This window comes from Gekko japonicus, unplaced genomic scaffold, assembly GCF_001447785.1.
Source record: "Gekko japonicus isolate JY-2015 unplaced genomic scaffold, Gekko_japonicus_V1.1 scaffold1740, whole genome shotgun sequence".
Taxonomy (NCBI): Eukaryota; Metazoa; Chordata; class Lepidosauria; order Squamata; family Gekkonidae; genus Gekko; species Gekko japonicus.
Window position 1 is genome coordinate 332,194 of NW_015159766.1, and position 20,583 is coordinate 352,776.

Here is a 20,583-nt window from a genome sequence, read left to right on the forward strand (position 1 = left end):
CCTCCGAGGCTCTCATCTCCCGTTTCCCCCATTGCGACGGGGTAGGAGGCGGCCAGGGAAGAGTCTCGTGCCGCGGGATCACTCCCCCGACGGCACCATCGTTCGGCATCGAGCCCGATGTTGAGGCGGTGACCGGGATGGCTCCTTGGTCCCCCGCCGGAATTGGAGGTTTCCCTTCGGCCCTGCTCATGACAGGCGTCAGACTCGGGGTGAGGGGGAAAGGTAGGATTCCTAACAAAATGTTAGATCCCAAATCAGGAGAATAGATCCATGTTCAAAAGAAGCAAGATTTATTTCCAAAGCATGGTTGATCATGAACATACAGAGATTGTTAGGAATAACTACAATACCCAGGGAAGGTGTATTAAAGGAACTTCAAACAAGGTTTAAACCAATGAGCTCATTTCCCTCGTTAGGTTACAGATTAGAAAAGGCGCGAAGCGGCCTGAGAACAGCAACGGCCAGTTCCATAAACACAAGTTGAGTTCACACGGGAAACCTAAACAAGCCCAAGCGTAAAGACACAATACCCCATCACACCAGCTGGAGAACCTTGGCAGTTACAGATGCCCAACATGCAAAGAATAACAACTACAGGAGTGAGGGAGGGACGGGGATGAGAAAGGGACGAGATTTGTCCCAAGGAAATGGCAGTTCGCTGATACCATTGCATGAGCTAGTTCATGATCATCCTAGTTGTTCAACATAGCTCGGCATCTGCTGAATCTAAATCTGAGTCTGCAGAGATATCACAACATATTGTTTGTTTCTGAAGGAACTATTATAATAGTTTTACTCTTTATTTCCTGATAAAATATCACAAATATGCTCTGATCTGGATGCCAGGTGCAAGTTAGGTCTATTAGAAGATATGCCTAATACACTACATGGTCTATTTATGGACCATTTTGACAAAGTTTATTGTGGGTCAGTAATCATCTTTCTCTTGTATCTTCCTCCCTGAAAGCAAGGTACTCATATCTCCTTGTTTCTGCAAGTATATTGCTAACTACTCTAGTTTTTTTCAATCGTTATTAGTTTTGAAGCTCTTTTTCCCCTTAATTCTTAACATTTTAATGTAATTGTAGGTTTTTACTGTATCCAAAAGTGCAGCTCATATCATACCTGAGGTATTTAACTCAAAATATTCACTTAGTACTATCCTTAATGTCATTCACTTCTCTTTCATTTTTATACTTATATAATATAAAGTTATACATACATTGCAATAGAAAGGGTTACATTTCCATGATTGATTAAGGCCAGTAATGACTAACACCAGGTCCAGCATAAGATATCATTTCTATTCTGATTTCTGTATTTTTATGTAATTCCCAAAGAGACCAAAATATTCATACCTTGAATATGTTCTGTGAGCAAGAGTAGAAAACACAATCCATTACATTTAGATTAACAAATTTAATTTTAAAGGCTTCCCTATTGAAGAATTCCCTATTGAAGGTATGGGAAGAAGTTAAAAGACTTTTTTTATACCCAGATACCAAAATGGGTTTCACCACTGGAAGCCTTCACAAATCCAAATGTATTTCAAAAAAATGCATTAATAAGATATGAAGGATTTGTTGGATAACAAAAATGAATTAAAACCAGTAGAAAACATTAAAATAAAATCAAGAATCCAACCTAACTTGGTGGGAAAGAGCACAATTAGAATCAAGATATACCAAGGATAAGCAAATAGGTTTTTATACAAAAATAACAGAAATGGATGAGATATTGATGTATGATGATGAGAAATTAATTAAGAAATTGCATGTATTAATGTTAGAAAATAAGACACACAATGAAGTAGTCAAAAACTCTATGGTTAAATGGGCACAAAAACTTGGGTCATAGTATTGATTTGAATTAATGGTCACAGGTATGGAAAAAAATGTAAAGATGACGAAAGCAATTTCATATAAAGAAAATATTTATAAAGCATTTTATAGATGGTATATCACTCCAGATAAACTATCAAAGTTTTACCCAAATTTATCTAATGAATGTTGGAAATTAAAAAAAAAAGTTGGTTCTTTTTTCATATGTGGTGGATGTGTGACAGGGTTAAAATATATTGGTCTTGGATTCATGAAATATTACAAAAAATGTTAAAAATGTTAAAGAGTACTATACCTTATGTATGAGAATTGTTCTATTAAACGTACTATGAGAAAGTTGTAAAAAGCAAGATCCCATTCTTATTATACATGTAGTGACAACAGCGAGAATATTATACGCTAAATAAATGAGAGCCAGTTTGGTGTAGTGGTTAAGTACGCGGACTCTGATCTGGGAGAACCGGGTTTGATTCCTCACTCCTCCACTTGCACCTGGCTGGATGACCTTGGGCAAGCCATAGCTCTGATAAGAGCTGTTCTTGAAAAAGAACAGTTTCTGTCAAGAGGTCTCTCAGCCCCACCTACCTCACAGGGTGTCTCTTGTGGGGAGGGGAAGGGAAAGGAGTTTGTAGGCCACTCTGAGACACCTTTGGTTAGTGAAGGGTGAAGGGAATCCAATCTCTTCTTCTTCTTCCACTCTTGGAGGTTGACTGACCATAAAGAAGGGAGTCTAAAGTGAACAAAAATAACTGAAACATTGCAATAGCTGTATTTCAGTTTTCCAACACACTCACCCCTCCAACCCTCAACCCAGACATAGCTTAATTCCCACCCCAATCACTGCTGCTGTTTTTATGTTAAAGAAAATGAACCTCTGTGGGGAGGGGAAGAGAAAGGAGTTTGTAAGCCGCTCTGAGACACCTTTGGGTAGTGAAGGGCGGGGTATAAATCCAATCTCTTCTTCTTCTTCTAAATATTGGAGAAGAGATGAAATACCATCTAGAGAAGAAACCGTAAATACATTGCTTAAAACTGCAGAAATGGATAAATTAACTTTATTGTTGAGAGGACAAACTGAAAGAAGCTTTGAAAATACATGGTCAAGATTTTACAAATGGATTGAAGATTACAACAAATAAAATATATTGACATACAACCAACTTAGAAGAACAAAAACTACATCTTTAGTTTTATGCAAAAGACTTATACAAAAATACAAGGTGAAACATAGAAAATAGATAACTAAATATTATATGATGTACTTAAACAGACAACTTAATGATGTAATGGTAAACCCCATTTCTGTATATATGTTTGTGTTATGTTTGTTGTTCATAAAAAGTTTAAAAATGAAAAGTTATATTACACTATTGTTCTTATTCAGATTTTCATCATTTGAATTTTTTTAAAAAATAGACTAATGTACTATTCAGTTGATAAATCAGTATTTTAGTACTTAGGGTATTTCAGTTTTGCTGTGTCACTGTAGGGTGAAATTTAAAAAATGAAATAATAATTATGGCCTTTTCTTATGACAATTGGGTTTTGCCCTGGGTCCCTTTGGATAAGAAATGCTGTAAAATAATATTTTTGGATGTCTTCAGTATAGCAAATAGGTACCTATACTGAAGTTCAGTACTATGTAAATGCATTGAAATGATCAAACTGTTCAAAAAAGATGAGTGATGGCAGTTATTCAACAAAAATTCTTTGATCATTTAGCAAACTAGATGTATTGATGTCCACTTCTGCCTTGTTCAAGATTTGAAAATTCTAGCCACTGAAAGAAACTTAAACCATTTCCCATCTTCCATTTCCCCCGCAAAGCTTGTCCTTGTGAATCTAAGCATGATATTATCAGTCAAGGACCCCCAGGCAAATATTCCCCAGGTCCTAACTTCAAACCATGTAGACCCAACAGAAATATATGAAACCACATCACATGACTTTCCCAGAGACCAGGGTCTCTGAAACATTGTCCCCCCCCCAGCTCCCCTTCTCTCTACCAGTATCAGAAAAGTACGTGGGAAGATCTTGCTCTGATCTGAGCTGATTGGCAACATGGCTAAGTCTCACCATACAAATGGAAGGCCTGAGAAGAAAACAAAAACAAAGCCAGAAAGATTTAGTGAAATTGATATTTAAAAAGTCCACATTTTGCAACTACTAATGCATGTTTACAAAATAGAAGAACAAAAGAAGCAGAATGCTGGTTTAATTTTACTCTCTAAATTTTCACAACTGTTTAAGATCAACACGGATGCTACTTTGAACTCTTGGGCTTTTTCAAATGAAGGTATGCAATTATCGTTTATGCTGCATAAAATATTTACATTATTTCAAAGCAGCTGTCACTTAAATACTGCAAAAAGTATTTTTGAAGCACATTTACAGAAAAATGGCCAATCAAAGAGTGTCTGTGATGGACTACATTTAAAACACTGCTTCCTATTGCAGTAAAATCAGAGAAGGGAGATGAATAGTTAACTTTGCTTTAGAATGTTAAGCTTGAGTGACAGGCTGCTCCTTTTTTTTGATTGGCTAGTGTCAGCTGAGGAAGACTATATAGTCAGTCAATCAGTCAGTCAGTCAGAGAGGCAGTTCAGCAGCAGTTACTGTTCAGGAAAGTAAAAGTTCAGCTTCAGGAGTGAATGTCTAATACAATAAAAATTTTAAAAAGGAGTGAATGTCTGAAGAGTCTGACTAAAAAACCCCATCAGACAGGTTCACCTTTTGAATAAAGGGATAGACTCCTGGACTTCGCTGTGTTAAACATAACCTTAGAAAGAATTCCATCGAATTCAGAGTCTAGTGTCAGCTTATGCTGAAGTATGTTTTCACACAGATGCTAAGAACTGGGGTTAGAGATTGTTAAATAGTGGGTTCCATGAATGAGCAGGTGAGTCTAGTGATCAGCTCCAATTATTTGTGATTTCAGCAAGAGCAAGACAAGACTCCAGAACCTCATCTGTATTAAATAGCATGCAATTGCCACACCCAAACACACCCCACTTCCAGTGATAGTCTATTTACATAACATTACTACTTGATTGGTTACTTTCAGAATTCTGGTAGGTTATTGTTCTTGTGCTCCAAGCTCAGCCAGTCTCTGGGGTGATTCAATCAGGAATGATTTGATTCCAGTACATGACAGAGATTTTGGTAAAAAGTGACTGGGTAGCAGGCTGAAGCTCCCAATCAGGCCAAAAGGAATAGGATTATATTTTCTTGGAAGAAATATAAATCATGTCCAGTTATACAGGGAATTGGCACTGAGGCAGTCCCTGGTCTGTTGTGAGAAGAAACGGTGATAGACTACTCAGGGGAAAGAAGACACATTGTGATTTCAGAAAAGGGAAAATAATTTGATAAGTAAAAGAATGATCTTTCCAGAGAACTTGAACACAGTTCTTAAAGAAGTAATTCTTAAAGCTTGGATTTTTTTCAAGGCATAGGACATTTACAAGGCAATCTCAGAATGACTTCAAGTTTCAAATTGTTAATCTCTGCCACACTTTGAAATTGTGACTAAATACATAGAAATACGGATTTGTAGGCTTAGAATAGGATAGACCATGAAACACACTTCCTATCGTGAAGCAAAATACTCCATGTTGAAATTCCCTGAATCTCATATACAAGCTTCATATAGCTCATATAATCTAAATTATAGGGTATCACAATCAAAGAAAAATATATACTTTGCTGATGGTACATGTCAAACTGTGAATAAGAGTGCAATTCAAAGCAAAGTTACACCCTTCTAAGTCCACTAAAGTCAATGAACTCAGAAGTGTTATATGGTTGCCAACCTTCAGGTGGGCCCTAGCAATCTCCCAGAATAGCAACAGATCTCTGGACTACAGAGGTCAGTTCCCCCAGACAAAATATCTGTTTTGTAGGGTGGACTCTATGACATTATGCCCTGCTAAGGGCCCTCCCCTCCCCAAGCCCTGGTTTCCCCAGGGTCCTCCACTTCCAAATCTCCTGTATTTTTCCTAATCCATAGTTGGAAACCCTAGGCACAACTCTACTTAGAACTACACTGAAAATTCAGGAAAACCAAGACAGTTTCACAAGTAAGCATTTCTGCACAGTAGAAAAAAAGTCTTATAACAAATAATCCACTAATGTGAAAGCAAATTTTGTCAATTGATCTCTCCACTCCACCACTCTCCAGGTGGTCAAAGTTCATGTTAAGCAGCTTTGGAAACAGTGTGATGGGGTTATGGTGTCAGGCTAAGATCTGAGAAAACAAGATTCAAATCCCAGTTCTGTTATGAAGTTTACCAGATACCCTTAGATGAGTCTCTGTCTCTCAGTCTCATGTAAAACCTGAGCATAGAATGGGGAAGGGAAAAGGATTTGTGCTGCCCTGGGATCCTTGGAAGAAAGGTGGGAAATAATCTAGATAGATTTTTTTTTTTTGGTCAGTTGCACAGTCGAGTCCGACTCTTCACGACCCCATGGACAAGATCCCGCCAGGCCTTCCTGTTTTCTACCGTCCTCTGACGTTTGCTCAATTTCATGTTCGTTGCATCTATGACACTGTCTAACCATCTCATCCTTTGCCGTCCCCGTCTTCTTTGACCTTCAATCTTTCCCAGCATCAGGGTCTTCTCCAATGAGTGCTCCCTTCTCATTTGGTGGCCAAAATAGATATTTACTTCTCATTAATTCCAGTGGGAGAACAAAATGCATGTCTAACTTTCTTGGGATTTAAAGTTGCTTTTGATTGAATTGTGCCCTTGTTTGATCTTGAGGACAAGTAGCAATCACAAATGTCTGATATCTGAATTTTGATCTGGATTATTTTTCTGAAATATATTACCCAGTTCAATTATCAGTTTCTAGTTAACAAAGATAATAATGCATGATCATTCCTCATTAACCTTTTCATTAAATATATGATCTGGAGTCTCTAAGTTCTTATTATGTTGCATGTTGCAATCAAAACAAGATGCCAGAAGAATACTGATAGATGTTTAGGTATAAAGAAGAACACAAAAATATCCAGTCTGCCTGGAATTTTCTTTTTCTATGTGAAAAGGGGGGGAAAGTCAAGGAAGTTAGTAGAGAATAGGTAGTTTACCCTCCCACTCCAAAACAAAGACACCAGAATAATGAAATTGGTTAGGTTGGTTTCCAGTTATCAAGAGCTGAGCAAACTATTAAACACCACATAGCCTTTACTACAGGTTACACAGTCTACTGGAGTGCTTGAGAGGTGTCAGATTTATAGGCAATCCCACACTGGTTTAGGGATCCACCTGGCTATTGGTGACACCTCCTTGCCAGCATTCTAACAGGCTATGAAAACATCTGAACTTATATCAGCTTAAATGGATGGACCAAAGCCGTGTCCACACTGGTGGCTTGGCGCGAAATGGTGCTGCCTCTAATTGAACCGGTTTAATGTGTTGTGGGGCATATCAACCACACAGCACACCCTGCTGTGGGTTACCCATGGAGACATCCCGTGGTAAAGCATCCACATTATTGCAGCACCTCAGCCACAGACCACACTGCCAAAAAGATTCCAAAATTCATGTGTGTGCATATAGGCATTTTTTTAAAAAAGATGCCTCCCTAGTGGCAGAACAGATCTGCATGTTCAGGACTGCCCAATCCATTCTGCGCACGCTGCCCCACATTCAGACATCTGGCCATGCACGATGACTGTGTGGGGAACTGAAAACACCACTTGTAATGTGGTAGCTTTTTAACCCAGCTCCAAGTCGTCCTGTGATGGGATAAGTATGGCTTGGGAACACCTGACAGATGTGGCTGTCTGACTGTGCCCATTTCATCTGGAGGGGAGGAGTGCCTGTGTCAGGCCAAACTGCCCATGTGATCACGGCCCAAGTATGGCTATTCTTACGTTCTTATCAGATTGGGGGAGGTAGAATTGACTGCATCACTCAGACCCAGCTGAGCTCTGAGCAGGAGCAGGAGACAGAGGGGTGAGTGGTTTTTTACTTGCTTTCAGCTGAGAGGATTCAGCTGAGGATATTGGTGGCAGAACTGGTCTGGGAGTGTGGGGAAGCGCTTAGAGTTGTTGCAGATTCCTGGCTGCTTGAGAGAGGGAGAGGAAAGGGCATTGTTTGACTGTGATTGACTGCAATCGAGTATTTAAGACCTCTGCCATGAGCCGAAGGGTGAGCTAAAGGGCTCTTTGCCCGTGGCTCTTAGCCCAGGGACTCTTGGACTAGGGGCTCTGTGAGACGCCCAAGAAGAGGCAGAAAGTGAAAACCCTAGGCTCTTTGTTTTCCCCGTAAAGTAATTTGACTTTGACAAGAAAAAAACACATAAATACAAAGGGATTTAAAAGGGGGCTTACATTTACTTATTTTAAAAGAATTATGAAGCCAGAATGCCAGCAGGGGGTTGGGGGCTATCCAGTGTTTTGCACGGAGTGTCACATGTATGACTATCTGCCCACTGGGCAGAAGTCTTGAGTGTGTGCTCGGTGCAAGGAGCTCCTGGTTCTCAGGGAACGTGTGTGCTCCCTTGAGGCCTAGGTGGCTGACCTGGAGAAGCAGAGACCGTCAGCTAGGCACACAGAAAAGACTCTCGGGGACTTGTTAGCTACGTCCCACTCTGGATCTGGCAGCCCCGCTGCTGTCAGGGAGCATGAGGGTCTAGGGGAAACAGGGCACCATGCTGAGGATAAGGGGAATGTGCCCTCAGAAGGGACCTCTTCCCCAGCTGGTGAGCGGGTATCCTTTTGCACCAAGGAACCATCCCTGAGCAGGGTGGGAGGGGGGCTCTTGGTAGTGGGTGATTCGATCCTTAGGCAGGTAGACAGCTGGGTGGCGAACCCGCGTACTGACCGTATGGTGACTTGCCTGCCTGGTGCAAAGGTAGCGGACATTACGCGTGTTTTAGATAGGCTGGTAGATAGTGCTGGGGAGGAGCCAGTGGTCGTGGTGCATGTCGGCACCAACGATGTGGGGAAATGCAGTCGTGAGGTCCTGGAGGAGAAATTTAGGATGCTGGGCAGGAAACTTAGGTCCAGGACCTCCAAGGTAGCCTTCTCAGAAGTGTTACCTGTTCCACGCGCAGGGCCGGAGAGACAGGCAGAGATCAGGAGTCTCAATGCGTGGATGAGACGATGGTGTAGAGGGGAAGGGTTCAGGTTTGTTAGGCACTGGGATACTTTTTGGAACAAGAGGGAGCTGTACAGGCGAGACGGTCTCCACTTGTCCCGAGAAGGAACCAGGCTGCTGGCACTTAAAATCAAAAAGGTGGCAGAGCAGCTTTTAAACTGAATATTGGGGGAAAGCCGACAGGAGATGAAAAGTCTCTGGTTCGGGTTGGCTCATCTCAGAGAGATGAGGGGGTACCTGTTGCTTTTCTACAGGGAGGTGGATTGAAATTGTCCACAGAGGCCATGGCTGGTGACATGGACTGCCGGACAACGACTCGAGATAGCAAGAGGAAGGATGCAGGCTTAACTTGTAAGGGAAATTACAGCTGTTTCTATACAAATGCTAGAAGTGTCCGAGGTAAAATCGGGGAGTTGGAGTGCTTGGTGTCGGAGGGAAAAATAGACATTGTGGGTATTTCTGAAACTTGGTGGGATGAGGAAAATCAGTGGGACACAGTGATTCCCGGTTATATATTATATCGGAAGGATAGGGGGGGAAGGGTTGGAGGTGGGGTAGCTCTGTATGTCAGAGAGGGTATAAAGTCTAGAAAGATTGAGAGGCTAAGTGAATTGGATTCGCTTCTGGAAGTTCTATGGGTTGAAATAGGGGGGCCAAAAGGAAACTTAACACTGGGAGTTTGTTATCGCCCACCAGATCAAAAGATAGAGGAGGATTATAAAATGATGAATGCCTTAAAGATAGCAACTAGACAAAAACACTGTGTAATAATAGGTGATTTTAACTACCCACACATTGATTGGGTCAATATGTGTTCTAGCCGGGAAAAAGAGATTGAGTTTCTAGACACTCTAAATGACTGTGCTATGGAGCAGATGGTCACGGAACCTACCAGGGGAGAGGCGATCCTTGATTTGGTCCTAAGTAACACTCAAGACCTGGTGAGAGATGTAAAAGTGATTGCACCGCTTGGAAACAGTGATCATAATGTTGTTGAGTTCATCATTTGTACAAATAGAGAATTGGCCAAAAAGACTCACACAACCATTTTTAACTTTAAAAGGGGTAATTTCTCTGATATGAGGGGACACGTGGGGAGGAAACTGAAAGGAAAAGTAGAAAGGGTCAAAACAATTGGGGAAGCTTGGGATCTATTTAAAACTACGATCCTAGAAGCTCAAAAAATATATATTCCGCAGGTTAGGAAAGGCACAAACAGGTATAGGAAAAAGCCTGCATGGTTAACAAACAGAGTAATGGAGGCTGTAAAAAGTAAAAAGAATTCCTTTAAGCAGTGGAAAGCTAGTCACAGTGAGGCTGATAAAACGGAACACAGGCTATGGCAAATAAAATGCAAGTCTGAGGTCAGGCAGGCAAAAAGGGAATATGAGGAGCATATAGCAAAAAACGTAAAAACCAACAATAAAACTTTCTTCAAATACATTAGAAACAGGAAACCAGCCAGGGAGGCAGTGGGGCCCTTGGACGACCAAGGGGTAAAAGGAGTATTGAAGGATGATAGGGAAATGGCTGAGAAGCTAAATGCATTTTTTGCCTCCGTCTTCACTGTGGAAGATGAGAAGTGCTTGCCCACTCCAGAACCACTGATTTCAGGAGGGGTGTTGAAAGACCTGAGTCAGATTGAGGTGACGAGAGAGGAGGTCCTAAAACTGATAGACAACTTAAAAACTGAAAAATCACCAGGCCCAGATGGCATACATCCGAGAGTTCTGAAAGAACTCAAATGTGAACTTGTAGATCTCCTGACAAAGATATGTAATCTTTCCTTAAAATCTGCCTCCATTCCTGAGGATTGGAAGGTAGCTAATGTCACTCCCATCTTTAAAAAGGGTTCCAGAGGAGATCCGGGAAATTACAGGCCAGTCAGTCTGACGTCGATACCGGGTAAATTGGTGGAAACCATTATTAAGGAAAGAATTAGTAGGCACATAGATGAACAAAACCTATTGAGGCAGACTCAGCACGGTTTCTGTAAGGGAAGATCTTGTCTCACTAACCTGTTAGTGTTCTTTGAGGGGGTGAACAAACATGTGGACAAGGGGGATCCAATAGATATTATTTACCTTGACTTCCAGAAAGCTTTTGATAAAGTTCCTCATCAAAGGCTCCTAAGTAAGCTCAAAAATCATGGGATAGAAGGACAAGTCCTTTTATGGATCAAAAACTGGCTAGTTCATAGAAAACAGAGAGTGAGTGTAGGTGGGCAATTTTCTCAGTGGAGGGTGGTAAGCAGTGGGGTACCGCAGGGATCAGTACTTGGTCCACTGCTTTTTAACTTGTTCATTAATGATTTGGAGATGGGAGTAAGCAGTGAAGTGGCTAAATTTGCGGATGATACAAAGTTGTTCAGGGTGGTGAAAACCAGTGAGGATTGTGAGGCACTCCAAGGGGATCTGTCAAGGATGGGCGAGTGGGCGTCAACATGGCAAATGGGGTTCAATGTGGCCAAGTGCAAGGTGATGCACATTGGAGCCAAAAATCCTAACTATAAATACACGTTGATGGGGTCTGAACTGGCAGAGACTGATCAAGAGAGAGATCTTGGAGTTGTAGTAGATAACTCACTGAAAATGTCGAGACAGTGTGTGACTGCAATAAAGAAGGCCAATGCTATGCTGGGGATTATTAGGAAGGGTATTGTAAACAGATCAGCCAATATCATAATGCCGCTATATAAATCAATGGTGCGACCTCATCTGGAATACTGTGTGCAATTCTGGTCACCACACCTTAAAAAGGATATTATAGCTTTGGAAAAAGTGCAGAAAACGGCAACTCGAATGATAAAAGGGTTGGAACACTTTCCCTATGAGGAAAGGTTAAGGCGCTTAGGGCTCTTTAGCTTGGAGAAACGACGACTGAGGGGTGACATGATTGAGGTTTATAAGATTATGCATGGGAAAGAGCAGGTAGAGAAAGAGGTACTTTTCTCCCTTTCTCACAATACAAGAACTCGTGGGCACTCCATGAAATTGCTGAGCGGTCGGGTTAGAATGGATAAAAGGAAGTACTTCTTCACCCAAAGAGTGATTAACACTTGGAATTCACTGCCACAGGAAGTGGTGGCGGCTACAAGCATGGATGGCTTCAAAAGGGAATTAGATAAGCATATGGAGCAGAGGTCCATCAGTGGCTATTAGCCACAAGGTATAGATAGGGACTCTGGGGCAAGTGATGCTCTGTCATCTTGGTGCTTGGGGGGGTCAACAGTGGGAGGGCTTCTAATGTCCTGGCCCCACTGGTGGACCTCCTGATGGCACTGGTATTTCTGGCCACTGTGTGATACAGAGTGTTGGACTGGATGGGCCTTTGGCCTGATCCAACATTGGCATCTCTTATGTTCTTATGTTCTTATGTCTGACATGGGGATTACAATTTTTCAGTGCTCTTTCACTTTAAAAAATCTCCCTGCAGATAGAAAACTGGTACAGCAAGGTGTAACAGACTGCACTTTTTAAGAGGCTTAGAAATGCTGTAGCAACATCTAAAAGACTTTGAAGAGTTAATTCTTCACAGAGACAGACAGCCTAGAGTAACAGGGTGCTCCAGGCAATCTGATTGGTTGGCATCAGCTAAGCAAAAAAAAAAGTCTTGAGAGAGCTGGGCTGCGGTCACACCAGTTGGAGCGGAGGGGAAGTGAAGCTATCTCCTCCAGAGGAATTTGACACGTAGTTGTGAAATCACACATCCCTTTGTAACTGTAGGCACAGCCTGTCACTGTGTGATCATAGAATCATAGAATGTTAGAATTGGAAGGGACCTTGCAGGTCATCTAGTCCAACCCCCTGCACTCTGCAGGAGCATAGCTGAAAGATAGCCCTACATATCTACAACATACCCGAAAGATGGTCGTCCAGCCTTCGCTTGAAAATGTCCAGTGAAGGAGCATCCACCACCTCCTGAGGCAGACTGTTCCACTGCTCAAACACTCTTACAGTTAGGAAGTTTCTCCTGATATTTAGCCGGTAACGACTCCCTTGTAATTTCCACCCATTAGATCTAGTCTTGCAATCCGAAGCAAGAGAGAATAGATCTGCTCCATCTTCTACATGACAGCCCTTCAAATACTTGAAGACTGCAATCATGTCCCCTCTAAGCCTTCTCCTTCCCAGGCTAAACATACCCAACTCTTTCAGCCTTTCCTCATAAGACTTGGATTCCAACCTTCTCACCATCCTGGTTGCCGTCTTCTGGACACGCTCGAGCTTGTCAACATCCTTCCTAAAATGTGGTGATCAGACACAACTGCAGGTGAGTCAGGGTTTTTTGGCCATTTGTTTCCCATGCACATAAATGAGGAATTGCACTTCTGCACTGAGGACCCCCTATGGAGTATGCGATGATGTGCATACTGCGTACGCGTGTGTGTGTGTGTGTGTGTGTGTGTGAAATGGCACTGAGCAGGGATGGCCTGATCAGACCATCCCAATGTTATGACAGCATGCTTGTGCAATCAGACAGAAGAAAGTCTGTCTGTGGCCCATCAGAACCCATTTACTACCAGACTTTCCCCAGTGTCTTTTAAATCCACTTCCGTAGCAGAAAAGCATTGGTTGCCAATGACTGTGGGACCCTTTCCAGATGTTGCTGTCTGATCGCACCCTTTAGATCCATCAGGCATTTGCACCTATGTTGGATCTAAAGGTGCATGTGATTGCAGCCCTGGATGCTGAAAAAAAGACAGTCAGATTCCTGCCTGTACTGTGAAGAGATGTGCACTGCGACAGTCTATGAATAGCCCTCTCAAAAGGGGGGGGCAATGCTAACAGGGTCAGATTTCTACCTTGATTGAACACAGTTTGAATTTAGCATTAGCTGAGAGCAGTTTGAACACAGACAGGAATACTGGGGGGAGAGTTTGGCAAGGAAGTACGGTAGATAGTAGAGAAGACTCCCATTCAGGCCAACGGAAAGGGGCTAGGTCTTCTAGCAAGAGAAAATTTCCTATGCAGTCAAACAGGGAGAGTTCTCTCTGAGGAGTACAGAGATCCCTCATCTGGTGTGGTTAGGTACTGCCTGTAGAGACCTTAAAAGTCAGTGAACAACTCAAGAAGAGTACTGGTGTTGCCAAGAGAAGGGGTTTGGGTATTAGGAAGAGGGTACTAGCCTTCTGGGCACCAAAAAGAATCAGCAATTACACAAATAAAGTGTATTAGAGTGTTTAGGAAAACACTGGAACAAAAGCCTCTCAACATAAAGATCTAAACAACTGTGAATAATTTAAGAACCTCTCAGGCCCCGGTCACACTGGGGGAAATAGGCATGGCCAAAGTGCAGCTTTTTTGAGCTGCACCAAAACAGACGCGCGGCGGCAGGATCAGACAGATCCCCCCAGCCGCCGCGCAGGTCCTCCCCGGCACGATCAGATGCCGGGAGGAAACCACGAACTGGAGAGTGAGGCCAGCCAGCTGCGCATGCGTGGGCATGCGCAGTTCGGCAGGACCTCACGTGCTGCGGGAGAGACGGGTGCACCGGCAATCAGACGGCCGTCCCTGCAGCGGATTTTCAGGTAGGTAGTAGTGTTTTCGGGGGGGGGTTGATGCCCAGTTTTGCCCAGAAGGAACGGATCGGGGACTGGTGTGTGCCGCTTCCCAGATGTTGCGGTGTGATCGTGCCTGCTTGATGCGCTCCCGATCCGTCCCTCTCATATGGCAAATCCTCCCATGTGACCGGCGCCATATAAGGACAAAAGTCTGCTTGTAATAGTTGGGTTTTTTTGGCCCCCCGAAGGGGAATTTTTTATTTGCATTTCTATAAAACTACAACAGAAATTGGGGAGGGAGAGTCTACAATCTATAGGAGAAAGTAAAAAGAACCTAACTAAAAACCCAAGAATGGAGGTTTTACAATGCTTAAAACATAGTTGTTACTCTTATACAGTTACTTGCAAACATGAAGAGTGCCTGCCAATCATCGCTTCTGCTGACAAAACCAGCTTATTTGACTGAACAGAGAGTAATTCCAAAGCTATAACACACATAATCACAGCCCTTAAGAAAAAATTAGCATCTCCACGCTTTACTCCCCCCCCCCAGGCAAGATCTTTAAAACCAATGTTCCCTCAGTAAGAACATTACAACACGTTTTTCTTCTTCCGTCTTCGATGTATCTTCTTTCTTCAATTATCTTTTAGTTTTTATAAGTCCGGATCTGTCCATTCATAATATAAACCAAGTTCCTTTTTTCCAGGGACATCTTCGCTTCCTTAAACGTCTTAGATCAAAAGAGTCTTTCCTTTTGTTGCAGTAACAACATGCTCATTGGAGATTCCAACCTTTCTCTTAGCAAGCAGATCTTATAAAGTTGGGGTAGCGAGCCCTTTACTCCAGAAAACCGCTTTTCGATCAGCTTGCCAATCCAGCCACAAAGAACTAAACTTTAGAGTCTCCTTACCATTCATACGTCTCTATGATCAATGTACTGTCCCTTTAAAAGTGTAGCTGCTTTTAGTACAGATTCAGGTCGCTTCTCACTTTAGCCACCAGAGGGACCACGATTCACTTTAAAGACAGAGTCTATGGTTAGGTCACGTGACCTAACTTTCCACTGTCCTCCTTCCTGAAGAAAGCATTGATCCCGCCTCCCTCTTCACCTCTCGTCGCCATCTTTTGGGGATGTTTACATCAGCCGAGAAAGAATGCCAAAGTCTCTAAGGTCTGTTTAAACGCTGAGCTTTCTTTTAGAAAAACTCTCCGCTACAGTCCATCACCACAATTTGATCAGTCCCTCCAGCCTTGCTTTTGCATTTGCTTAAAACGTCAGGAGATAGGGCGTCCCCTCCCCCCCTCCATTTATACGCTTATAGTAGAGGGACTTCACTTCTAGGCTTAAGTGTCTCATTTCAACTCACTCATCAATCCTTGAATCGATCCACCAGGTCCTAAGACGGCCCCTGGGATCACGCCAGGCAGAGAAAATCGCTAAACCTCCAAATGCTTGTCCTGGTGGTCGCTTTTAATCCAGTACTGGGAATCAGGGCAGGACCTTCAGGGCAGAGAGTAGCCCCCCTGTACCAGCTGCCAGCCGGAGGTAGGGCTCTCCAAAGCCCCCCGGCTAGAAGCCCATTCTCTATGGGCTTCATGGGGGAGCATGCACAATCACGCTCCCTTTTAATCCCCGATTCATGGCACGGGTCTATCGGCGGAACCAAGAGACACCGCCATCATTTAAAGCGCCAGAACCGGAACTGTGCTTGTAATAGTTTTACTTCAGTAATTTCAACCCAATTTCACCCAACCTTTCCCTTTGATGTTAAATAAAACCTTTTGTTATTTTTGAATTTTAAAAGTGTCTCAAGTGCCATTTTCCAGGGTTTAAGTTAACTGGCGATTCTATCCCTTCCCTCAAGTTCCTGGGCTGAGCAAACAGCCAAAATATACCTTACTGGCAGGTGGGACAGACACAGTTCCTTTTCTTCAAGAGAAGAATAAACATGTTACCAGGGCTGCTCAGTCATTAAAGGGAAAAAGAAACAGAGGGAAAGTCTTTCCTCTGAGGGAGGGAAGTGGATGGAGTCTGTCTTCGATCCAATACGACCTAACGTGGGGGCACCGTTGAATGTGTCTTTAAACTGCACTTTAGTTTTATCGCCATCTAATGAATGTTTTATATGGATTGTCTGTGTTTTAACTGATGCTTGTGTTTATGTTTTATTGTGTTTGAATGCTGCTTGTCAGTGTTGGAAGTACTCAGAACGTGGAGTGATTCAGCAAGAGTGATTCAGCAAGAGTACTTTATTAGATCAGGAACAAGACAAAGGAAACCCGCTCACAAAGAAAGCCCGCCACCAAGTACACCTAAACACACCCCCTACTCCCAATAGGCTATTTACAATAACCGGGCGACCATTGGTCTCCTGGCTGGGAAGCTAGCCCTTTGATTGGGCCGGCTAGGATCCTTCGGATCCTTTGTCTATCGACTGAAGCTACAGATGAATTGTGCCTGGCCAGCCCGGGCAAGTCCAGGCATGTCAGGCTGATGCCTTACACGTGGAAAGGCAGCAGTACATTACACCCCTCCCCCCATAGTCCAAACTACCCACATACAAAGTCCTGGAGGTATGCGGGAGACTTCCTGGGCCTTGTGGAACGGCGGAGTTCTGGGGTGCTGCTTGGGGCTGCTCCTTGTGGCCGTGGCGGGGCGGTTGGCTGCGGCGTTTCCGGCGGCGGCAATGTCGGAGGTTCCGGAGGTTCCGGAGTGACCGGGGCCGGGGCCGAGGCCGGGTTCTGCGGTTCTGGTGCGTGGACCGATGCTTCGTCGTGCTCCTGGGGCTCCAGGTCCTCGGGGTCGTTCTGGAGGACCCGGCGCCGCAGTTGGTCGATGTGGCGGTGGAGCAGTTGGCCGTCCTCGCAGGAGACCTCGTAGGAGCGAGGCCCTCGCACCCGGACCACTCTCGCGGGGATCCAGGGTGGCCCCTGTGCGTAGTTCTTAGCGTAGACTGGGTCTTCCGGGAAGAACCCTCTGGCGGCTGCGTACGATTCCGATGTCGGTTCCATCTCGGGGGCCCTGTCTGGGTGTAGACGGTCCAGCCGGGAGGTTAGGCGACGACCCATCAGGAGCTCCGCCGGGCTGCAGCCGGTCTCGGTGTGCGGGGTCGTGCGTTGGCCGAACAGGAACACCGCCAGCTTGTAGTCCCAGTCCTTACTGTCGAACTTGCGCAGTGTTTCCTTGGTGGTGCGCACCATGCGCTCCGCCTGGCCGTTGGTTGCCGGGTGGAAGGGCGCTGACCGGACGTGTCGGATTCCACAGTACCTCGTGAAGTCCTGGAACTCGCTGGAGGTAAATGCTGTGCCGTTGTCGGTCACCAGGGTGTCTGGAAGGCCGTGGGAGCTAAAAATGTGGCGCATGGCTCTGATGGCGGCCTTCGAGGAGGTAGACGGTACAGGCACCACCTCCAGCCACTTACTGTAAGCGTCCACTAGAATGAAAAAGATTTGTCCCTGAAACGGCCCCGCGAAGTCCAAGTGTAGCCGGGACCAAGGTTTGTGGGAAGACTCCCAAGCTCGATCGGGCGCTCGGGGCGGTGCGGGCCGGAACGCCTGGCAGGGTTGGCACAGTTTCACCAGTCTCTCAATGTCCTGATCGAGGCCGGGCCACCACACATAACTCCGAGCCAGCGCTTTCATCCGCACCACTCCTGGGTGAGCCTCGTGCAATGCTGCAAGTACTCGGTCTCGGAGTGGGGAAGGGATTACCACCCGACCTCCCCACAGCACACAACCCTTGTGAGCAGACAGTTCGTCTTTGCGCGAGGCATAGGCCGCAAAGTCGGGTCCCGCCGAGGCCAACGGCCACCCCCTTCTCACCCAGTCCAGGACGCGGCAGAGGATAGGGTCCTTTTCGGTGCGCCGGGCCACCTCTTTCACGTGAACCGGCTGGTCGGGCAGCGTTTCCAGCAGCGCGATGTGATGGGCTGGGGCCGGGTCAGGCTCCGTTTCCGGCAGAGGCAGGCGGCTCAAGGCGTCCGCATGGCCCATCGCCTTCCCGGGCCGGTGCAGGAGCATGTAGTTGTAGCCCGCCAGGAAGACGGACCACCGGATCACTCGGGGCGAAGTCATCTGGGGGGTCTGGCGGTCCGGGGCGAGCAGACCCAGGAGAGGCTTATGGTCCGTGAGGACCGTGAAGGGCCGGCCGTAGAGGTAGTGGTGAAATTTTTTCACCCCGGCCACTATAGCAAGAGCCTCCTTGTCAATCTGCGCGTAGTTGCGCTCCGCCGCAGACAAGGTACGGGAGTAATAGGCCACAGGTACCTCCCGACCGTCAGGCAGTTTGTGCCCCAGGACCGCCCCGACCCCATATGGAGAGGCGTCGCAAGCCAGCACCACCGGCAAGTCCTCATTGAAGTGTGCGAGTACCGAATTTGAGACGAGGAGGTCTTTGACCGCCCGGAAAGCCGCCTGCTGAGCCGCCCCCCAGACCCACGGCGCGCCCTTGTCGAGGAGCCGATGGAGGGGTTCGGCTACTGCAGCTTTGAGGGGAAGAAAAGAGTGGTAAAAGTTCAGGAGGCCTAAGAAGGCCTGTAGCTCGGTCTTTGATGTGGGGGCTGGGGCGTTCGAGATCGCCCTGGTCTTCTCCGCCGTGGGGTGAATGCCCTGTGCGTCGACCGCGAACCCTAGAAACTCCACTTTGGGCACGCCGAGCAAGCATTTTTCGCGCTTCACCTTCAGCCCCGCCTGGTCGAAGCGTTGAAGAACGGTACGGAGTCGGGTGGCAAACGACGCGGCGTCGGGGGCGGCGATCAAGACGTCATCTAGAAAGGGCTGTACCCCGGGGATACCTTTGAGGAGAGAGTCCATGAAAGATTGAAAAATCCCCGGAGCCACCGAGACGCCGAACTGGAGCCGGTGGACCTTGAAAGCCCCTCTGTGCGTGGCGATCGTCTGGGCTTCCGCCGTGGCGGCGTCCACCGGCAGCTGCTGATAGGCCTGCGCCAAGTCCAGCTTTCCAAATATGCGAGCCCCCGCGAGCGCCGCCAGCACGTGGCTGACCACCGGAACGGGGTACGCGTGGTCCTGCAGCGCTTTGTTAATTGTGCACTTATAGTCCGCACAGATCCGGACGTCCCCGTTTGGTTTGATCGGTGTGACAATGGGGGTTTCCCAGCGTGCCGATGCCACCGACTCCAACACCCCTTGCGCCACCAGCTTGTCGAGTTCCGCCTCGATTTTCGGCCTTACCGTTAAGGGCGGAAACCTGGCCTTGATCCGTATGGGCCGGACCGCCGGGTCCAGGTCCAGGGAGATGGGGGCCCCCGTGAACTTGCCTAAGGACCCATCGAAAACCCGGGGGAATTCGTTGCAAACGTCCGCGAAATCGGCTTGCTGCAGCTGGTGGATGCCCCCGATGGTCAAGCCCAGCGGCTTAAACCACGACATCCCCAGGAGACTGGAAAGCCGGCCCCCCACCACCAGAATGTCCAAACAACCCTTGAAGTCCTGGAACTCCACCAGGAACGTGCCCCAGCCCCGCACCACCACAGGATTCTTATTGAAATCCTGAAGCCTGATGTGTGGTTTGCGCAGAGGGGGTCCCCCGTTGGGACACACTGTCCGCAACGTCTCCTCCGAGATAATGGTAAACTCGGAGCCCGTGTCAAGTTCCATGCTACAGGGGGACCCCTCTATCCGGACCGTAACATGGACTTTGTTTCGGCTCTGACGGGGCAAGTCACCTACCTGGGGCTGGGGCTGGTGGCCGACGGCATTTGTGTCGATCGAATGGAGGTCCACAGTGTGGATGGGTTCCCACTGGTGGCTGGGTTTCCTGGATGGCTGGCGGCGGCTGCGGCAGACCTTGGCGATGTGGCCCTGCTTGTTGCAGGACCTGCAGACCGCCTCGCGGAAACGGCAGCTCCGACGTTCATGCGCGTCCCCGCAGCTGGCACAGGAGGAAGCTGGCTCCGACGGCCTCGCTGGCGGTGCGCCCTTCGAACGGTGAGGTTGTGACGGCTTGCGGTGGAGTTGCGCCACTGCCTCCTCTTCGGAGTCTGCCGAATCCCCTCCGGCTTGGATGCGGTGTACCCGATGGCCGCTGTGGCCCGGACGCTCATTCTCGAAAGCAGCCGCATCCTTTAAAGCCGTGGCTAGCGTGAGGTCATCATCACGAATGAGGCG

The 20,583-nt window shown here is 46.4% G+C and overlaps 1 protein-coding gene across 1 annotated transcript; it reads right to left on the reverse strand.

Moving 5' to 3' along the window:
- Window positions 1–6,616: 6,616 nt before the first annotated feature.
- Window positions 6,617–18,471, reverse strand: LOC107106125 (uncharacterized protein K02A2.6-like). Its single transcript, XM_015406220.1, has 3 exons — window positions 18,277–18,471; window positions 17,017–18,201; window positions 6,617–6,691 (listed from the first exon to the last, which is right to left on the reverse strand). Exons 1-3 carry the CDS (start codon window positions 18,445–18,447, stop codon window positions 6,617–6,619), a joined length of 1,431 nt encoding a protein of 476 aa, XP_015261706.1. The 5' UTR covers window positions 18,448–18,471.
- Window positions 18,472–20,583: the final 2,112 nt, after the last annotated feature.